This window comes from Syngnathus floridae, chromosome 2 (assembly GCF_059516105.1).
Source record: "Syngnathus floridae isolate MCC-2025c chromosome 2, RoL_Sflo_1.0, whole genome shotgun sequence".
Lineage (NCBI taxonomy): Eukaryota > Metazoa > Chordata > Actinopteri > Syngnathiformes > Syngnathidae > Syngnathus > Syngnathus floridae.
The window spans coordinates 6,672,834-6,680,630 of NC_142414.1; the positions used below are offsets into that span (position 1 = coordinate 6,672,834).

The window sequence follows — 7,797 nt, forward strand, 5'->3', positions numbered from 1 at the left end:
CACTTGTCACAGCAGTGCATATGAGTGCAAGAATAACACGAGTGCAAGAATAAAACAAGTGCCAAAATTTCAAAAAAGGGTAAATAATAGACAAGGACGAACAAGTGCCGCTAGTAGAGACGAAACATTCATTTTATCAGGTGCCACGCATGTTGTAAAGTCTGACAGCAGAGGGAATGAAGGACCTGCGGAACCGTTCCTTCCTACACCGAGGGTGCAAAAGTCTGCCACTAAAGTCTTAATGGTTTGATCTTTTATGTGTATTTGATCCAAAAAAAAAAAAGTCACATGCATAGGTCATATTCCATCACCAAAATCAGACTTGTGGTCAATAATATTGAGAAATAAATTTGAGATGTGTGAAAACGTCGACAAATTAATTCTAATTTAAAGATTTGACCTGATTTGGCATGAGAGGTCAATGATTTTCTTGGGGTTTATTTATGTATTCAACTAATAAACAAAGTACCTGGCAAGTCTATTTTAACGTCATGGGTTTCCACACTTGAAAAGGAAGGACTTGACCAGACTGGGATTTCACTCTTTGTTCAGGTTTTTATTGAGCCAAACAATCAAAGTGAAAAACCTTTAAAACACATACAAAATATGGATGAGTTTAAACGAAAGTACAATTTTCTTCCAAATAAAACAATGCAGCTTAGTGTTCTTTAACACAGACACTAATAAACAGTGTAGATACAGTTCAGTTCTTTTTACTGAAAGAAAGAAGGAAAAGGTCTTGAACATAAAGTTATCCTTTCAAATAAAAGTCAATATACAACTTGTCATAAAGACAACACATTCTCCAGACCAACTGTAATGCAGTCAGTTCTCTAAATGGTTAACTAAATGAGTCCAATTGAGAATTGTGAGCTCAACGGTAGTCCCTTTGGTCTCCTCTTCCCATAAGTTTTTTCCTTTCTCCGTGGAGCTCAGTGCGGTTCGCTGCTACTACGGTGTTGCTCGCTGATCGAAAGGATTGTGTTGTTTGCTGCTGCTGCTGCGCACTGCACAAGAGAATTGTGCTGTTTTCCGCTTATGAACCCTGGTGTGTGCGTGCTCCCAATCAGGATAGATTGCGCTCAGCTGTTGAAGCGCTCCGAAGAGCTCCACTGCGTGCTGCGCGTTCACGTCATACACCTGCAGTGACCCCTTGTGGTCACATGCACCCACGGACAGGTGCGCACCTCCCAGGTCGCCGCAACAGTACCTTTCACAAAAACTTAGGCAATAAATTTCAGTAAATTATTTTCTGAAGGTAAATGTCCCTGGGGTCAAATTGACCCCAAGGACCAAATGTGTTATTATATTTGAGGATGATAGTAGAGTTAATCTTTAATGCCAGTTATAGACACACTGATAAATATTCATAGGGTAACTTCAATTCTATGTTTACCTGATGGGTTTGTGGATTATTTTATTTCAAAGGTTCTACCCACCCCCGATTGGCCCTCCAGACGCTTCTTCCATTGGTGTGCGACAAGTGTGAGTTGAGAGTTGAAACAACAGTCCTTCTGAGGGACTATCAGTCCAAAGAGTCACTGGACACTGCCAAGACTTTAAATGAGCACGGAATAAGGGAGGTGTTTGCTCGGGACACGGCTGACAACAATCATTTGGTCAACCATCATCAATTCTGTGAAGTAGGTAAGCCACAACAGACTCGGAAAGAGCCAGGAGAACGTGAACATATGAACGTTTTTGTTTGCTGAAGATATTTTACGTTGAACAAAATTGAACATGCTATTTGTTAGTTTCACCGTTTACAGTATGATTACATTGGGATCACTACTTTTGTTTTGTGTGTCAATAATCAATCGTAGTGCTGCACGTCATATGGATGTATTCACGGAGAAAAAGAAACAGAAGGAGAACATTGTCTTTCTCAGCTTGTGCCGAAGACTAAAGAAAAAAGCTGAAATTGTACGTTAAATAATCGTGTGCATTCTGAGACAGACAATAGCAATAAATCCCTTGTGTATCTTTCCCTCCAGAAAGAAGGGATCGTGAGATCTTCTTCTGGCCTGCTCAAAGAAAAATCTGCTGATGTGAACGGGCAGGATATTTCATATTCAAACACCTTGCCAGGACGCCAAAAGATACGAGCTCCACTTCCTCCCATGAGTGTATCCCAAAGTGTTGCCAACAACCTCAGCAATTTCAGAGACTCACAGGTCTGTGGTAGGCTAATGTCGACACACCAAGATAATCATGGTCTGAGGATTCAAATATTGTTTGGCTGTAGAGATCTACTGCATCAGACTTAAGAAGAGCCAAGAGGAACGCCCCGCCTCCTCCCTGCGAGAATAAGCAATCAGACATTGCTACTGAATGTGAGATGACATCAACAATAGTAGTGGTAGTCTACTCCTTTATTTATATAAAAGTAAAAAAGAATAGACTTAAATGTACTTAAGTACAAAAGAAAAAACATATGTACTGTCAATTATACAAGTCTAATTTTGATTGGTACTTGCAATATGAAGACACAAAACACAAAAACGGATTGCTTGGAAAATAATTGCTGATGCTCAACTGAGAAGAAATATAATATTATGAACTGATTAACCCCAGCCCCCTCAAAAGAATTCAAATTGCCTACTGATAATTAATAAATTATACATTTCCTATGTGTCTTTTTCCAGATTCAACTAAAAATTTTAAAACAAGAAGCTGGTGAGATTTCGGTTGTATCATCAAACGTTGATTGGCCATTGGAACTGTTACCAAAAGATAAAAGCAAGAACGTTGGGTAAAAATCAACCAATCAGGATAGGACGTGAGGAGGACCACTTTTCCACATTCACCGCTCTTATATTGTTTAAGCAAACATTGAATAGCATGTATTGTGTGTGACTGATGTTGCCGACTTGCCATCCATTGCAGTCCGCTCATCCTGGAATGCGAATGACCCCTTCCTGTTCCTTTTCCCAAATAGGAGTTCAGACCAAAAATGTAAACTATGGGTTTGTCAAACGCTTTGAGACCACCTCTAGAGTAAGGGCTATATAAATAAACATAGTCATCTTATTTTAATATTAGTAATGTGATCACAAATACTGTATTTGGCTGGATGGAACTATATTAATGGAATCCCGACCAAAAGCAGTTGTAAAGCATGACAAAAATGAATATATTTTAAAATCCTTATTGTGTAACAGAAACAAACAAAATTAGATGAACAAACCATCATTCTTCCATTGTCCCTTTTTGATCCTGATTCTGTACATAATGCAGTACATAGACGTTTTATTTGATCGAGATACAGTCAAAGTGACACAGTCAGTCAAAGTCACACGGTCACAGTCACAAAGTGACCCAGTCACAGTCAAACTCTTCTGCATTCAGCTGTGTCCATTGATACGAGATTGGTCAGTCGTGATGGCCTCCTTTGGCATGATTGATGGTGCTGTGCGACTCACAGCTGTGTGGACGCTTCTCTCTGGCTACAGTAGAATGGGAAAATCTTGTTGCATTTTACATTTTCACACATGAGCTGACATGTCTGGAAAAATGTGACTGTGTAGTCCCGCTATTCCTACATCATTGCAAAACAACTTTGATATTAAGAAGACAAAGTAACTGGAATGTGTCATTTCCTCAAAAATGATATGTGAGTGCAAATACTATTAAGCATCTCGTAGTACTCATCACATGATAATCAATTTCAAAATGATGTATGAGCAATTGATGTTGAGACAACACGTCAGTCACACCTGCTTTAAATGAAAGATCCATTTCTGATAATCTTCCAGGCAGGTACACGAGACCTGCAGAGGCTCCACCAGCTCTCCTGAAATACAAATAGTTACTGAATACAGTAAATACATCCTTGTGCATGTAACAAACGATAGTTCAGTTCACACACCTCTCAGCTCAAACTCAAATCGGCCGGGTAGAGATGATCGCTCTGTTGCTTTGACACCTCGACGGGGAAGCCTTCCCTTTTTTTTTTTTGTTAAATAGGAAAACAGTAAGTATTAGTATGACAAATGCTATCGTAGGTTTTGTATTGAGCATCTGGAGTCAACTTTCATTACCTGGTAGGTGATATTGAGTTGCTTGTTATCCACTGACAGCAGCAGGATGTCTTGAGGGAAGAGGATCATGAGTCTTTCTTGGAGACCCTGTAACAACAAAGCCAACTTAACTACAGTCAGTCATACTTTTAAGATAGATTCCAATCATTTGAATCAAGATTGTTGCAGGAGGGAAACACCTAAAACATGCAAGTTTGACACCCGTGCTGTACGGCGTTTTGCTTTTTCTTCTATTTTAGTTACATCATCATCACTGGAGGAATTTTGGTCGACATTTGAAATGATTGAGGTAATGATGATACCTGTCTGTGTGTGTTGATGATATGGACCACTGAGATATATTTCGGTGGGCCCATGTGCTGTATAGGTGAACCCTCCCATTCCCATATAGGAGCAAGCAGCAAGTATTTCTTCAACTCCTCTCTTTTCCAGTGCTCATCACAAGGTAGCTGCAGACACAACACACAAAGAATTTAGCAATTAAGGCTTCTGTGTCCTGCGCAGTAATTAGATGGTCATTACAAGATAAGAGAGAGCACAATGCGAAGGGCTTGTTGGTTGAGTTATAGACTTGTATCTTCTGTCTTCTATGTGTTTCATCCATGTCTGCAACTCTGCAGCATTGAGGCAAATGAAGATCTTAGGGTCCATCATTGAACCTGGACAACACAAGGAACAGTACAGGTAGGATTTTAGCTGTGATAGGTTTAAGTTTTTGAATAGTTGGTATGCTTTGGGTTAGGGTTGGTTTGTTTTCATGCATTTACCAGAACCAGGAGACAATGGTGAATTAGAATGGACCATGTTGCACACTTACTACTAATCTCAAACATGTGAGGTGACTGTGAACTGTCACTCTCCATGGAGATGACCTGAAAGAAAAGACCGGAAAGTGGAAGCATGCCCTGTGAAAAAAAGAAAAAAAAAACATTCTGTTTAACCACTTCGTTGTAACGTAAGGTTAATAATCAGTACCTCATAAGTGAAGTCTTGGTGTGTGTGATCCAAGGAGAGGAGCAGCAGGTGGAAAGAAAATAAAACCAGGAAATGTTCCCGGTTCTCCTGTGCAGAAAAATAAATGTGATTAATAGGACAAAAGCCAACCGAAAACAACACGGTGTACTTTTGAGAAAAAAAAAAAAAACATTGCGTAATTTGTTCTGAGGATACATTGGAAAATAGTCATGAGTGTGCATTGTGCAAACTATATCTGACCTGAGGATATTTGCTGTGTAGAGCCATGAAGGATGAGTGAACGATCTCTCCATACATGTGAGCAGGTCGACCCTCCCAGCCTCTGATTGGCTGCTGGGAGTAGATCCTCTGGTGGAGCTCCCCTCTACTCTTACCCCACAGCACCCCCTTGACACAAAAAAACGGAATCACACCACAAATCTTTTATCTCTCTGATTGGACCTGACTGACTTCTTGAGTGGAGCGTCAGCATGGTCGCCCTTGTGTTTAGGACTTTGGAAGCTCTTGCTTTCCAAAACATCTTTGTTGGGGAGAAGATCTTAAATTGTCCTTTGATGTGAATTGAATGGTTGGCTTGAACAGGTGCCAATACACCTGTGAAATGGAGGACACATGTACAAAATGGTGGGGTGCATGATTTTGAGAAGTTCTCAAACTCTATTTCCAGGGACAGAGGAGAGTTTTTGTCCCCAAGCAGCACACCAAAATTATAATGCCAAACAACATACTTGCACACATATAGCTGGATGTCAAATTTATGTGATTCAACACAATCGAATCAGAATTTTTACTCAGCCCCAAGCGAAGGTTGGAAGGAGGAATTGATTCCGTTAATTGATTGACCTTTCACCTGCACATTGCAAATCATTTTGTGGACTCAAGGGACCCCAGTACCACTGAAGTCAGAGGACTAAATAAATACTACTCATTTTGTTTTTGTATTACTTAGCCTTTAAGGTTTATAGCTACAAAAAATCAGGCAGTGGTTGTGTACAGTACACATGTGGTGTCATGTTACGCAAGGCTTTTTAATGAATTCTTCCGTCCTTCTTAAATTTTAGTCCAAGTATTTCAATGACCTTTTCACTTCCTGTAAACTTTGAATCACAAAGGAGCGCTGAGCGAGTCATCAACCACCATGGAAAACACTGCATTGCGTTTGTAACCTGAGTTTGTGGAAGTCGTCTTCAATAACGGCGGTCGCGTGAGCTGCCAAAGTCTTTGTCATCACAAACACACAGACCCACGCAGACGTACATGAGTGGGATGTCGCTCCAGTTGTGGCGCGGAAGTATAACGGGATGGTGGCTGCTTGTCGTCTTTGCTGCTCCTCACTGACAGCTGAAGTCTGGTCTCTCCCAAACTCCACACCCTAAAAACAACAACATTCAGAGCTGTGAACAAACTCAGTTGGGAGAATGACTGAGGGAGTGGGGAGGGGGGTCAATGGGTCAGTCTTGCGCTCTCAAAACACAACGTTGAACTGACTGTCAAGAGCCTCCTGATGGTAGACATAATCAGATTACAGACTTCACACACGCACGCACGCACGCGCACACACACACACACACACACACACACACACACACACACACACACACACACACACACACACACAGACTAGCGACCGCAGTTGTAGATTAGCTTCTAGTAATCGTCTAGTCTTCAATTGAACAGGGATTTGTCCCATCATTGTCAGTAATGTATTAGCGGCCTCCATGCTTGGCTATTGTATTGTTCTAATCTCCTAATCACATGAGTGCTGCATCACTGAGCGCTGAAGTTTGTTCCGCGTCAATATGAAACAATTAGGCCACGTTGGTAAGCTGCAAAGCATATGAGGTGTTGCTCTGCTCATGGTTGGCATGACGCTTGAAACCAGGGTGTCATATCACAACATTACTTAGCAGGAATGGCGGATGCAATGAAAAGAAAAATATAATAATGGCAGAAGTACACCCTCCTTGAAAAGTCAGCTTTTACATTGTGATGTTTAGAAAGAAAGATGGAAAAGACTGTTTTCTAACAATTCGGGTCAGCATTTTAAGAGATGAAGAAATGGGCCTTGGCCTGCATCCTTCAATCCTTCTGTGCTACCCCTTGATTAAATAAGTGAATACTCCTGATTTAGATGCTAGGACAACACTTGTACATCACTTTGCATGAGGCAATGTAGAGAAGAAGGGCAAAGAAAACCACAACGGTTGACACTGACAGACACATCGCTAAGGGGATTCCTGCTCACTTCCTCTTGCACAACGTGAGCCAAGCCACCCCAAAGACATTTCTTCTGCACCAAACAAAACTTGCCATTCTTTGTTAAAGTGTATACATCTTACCCTAGATGGTCTCCAGAGAGTTCCAGGAGCTCAATCTCATCAGGACCCACCTCATCCACGCCGGTGTGCCTCTGAGTCACACTGCAGCATCCCATCATGGACAAAGTTTTCACCTCCTTTCTGTCAGATCCGCCACAACACGGCCGGCACCATCTCCCCACTGTGTGTTTGCCACACTCCAAGCAGGCACAAACACATAAAAAAAGGGCCTAAAAGAGGATATTGGGCAAATGAGAAGAGGAGGAGGGGCGACTGCTAATCTCCAGTTCCCCCTTTTTTCCCCACCAGCACATACTCTGTTTCCACAAAGCCCGGCTCATCAAAGGTGTTCAGAATCAGGCGTCTGAAGAGGAATTGAAAAAAGAAGAAAAAAAAAATTGTGAAGCACAGTGTGGTTGTTTGTTCCTTCCTGTCAGCTGCCTCGCACTTGTCTGGCACAAGCA

General features: G+C 41.4%; 2 protein-coding genes across 2 annotated transcripts; one reads left to right on the plus strand and one right to left on the minus strand.

Moving 5' to 3' along the window:
- Nucleotides 1-849: 849 nt before the first annotated feature.
- On the plus strand, nt 850-2,680 carry LOC148401403 (cordon-bleu protein-like 1). The gene is made up of 6 exons (XM_088369146.1): nt 850-880; nt 1,429-1,672; nt 1,824-1,923; nt 1,995-2,174; nt 2,246-2,333; nt 2,646-2,680. Exons 1-6 carry the CDS (start codon nt 850-852, stop codon nt 2,678-2,680), a joined length of 678 nt encoding a protein of 225 aa, XP_088225272.1.
- On the minus strand, nt 2,352-7,701 carry LOC148401404 (rho guanine nucleotide exchange factor 7). Its single transcript, XM_088368472.1, has 12 exons — nt 7,650-7,701; nt 7,355-7,563; nt 6,273-6,387; nt 5,256-5,402; nt 5,016-5,102; nt 4,858-4,945; nt 4,563-4,699; nt 4,343-4,489; nt 4,041-4,127; nt 3,869-3,944; nt 3,717-3,793; nt 2,352-3,446 (listed from the first exon to the last, which is right to left on the minus strand). Exons 2-12 carry the CDS (start codon nt 7,450-7,452, stop codon nt 3,345-3,347), a joined length of 1,161 nt encoding a protein of 386 aa, XP_088224598.1. The 5' UTR covers nt 7,453-7,563; nt 7,650-7,701; the 3' UTR covers nt 2,352-3,344.
- Nucleotides 7,702-7,797: the final 96 nt, after the last annotated feature.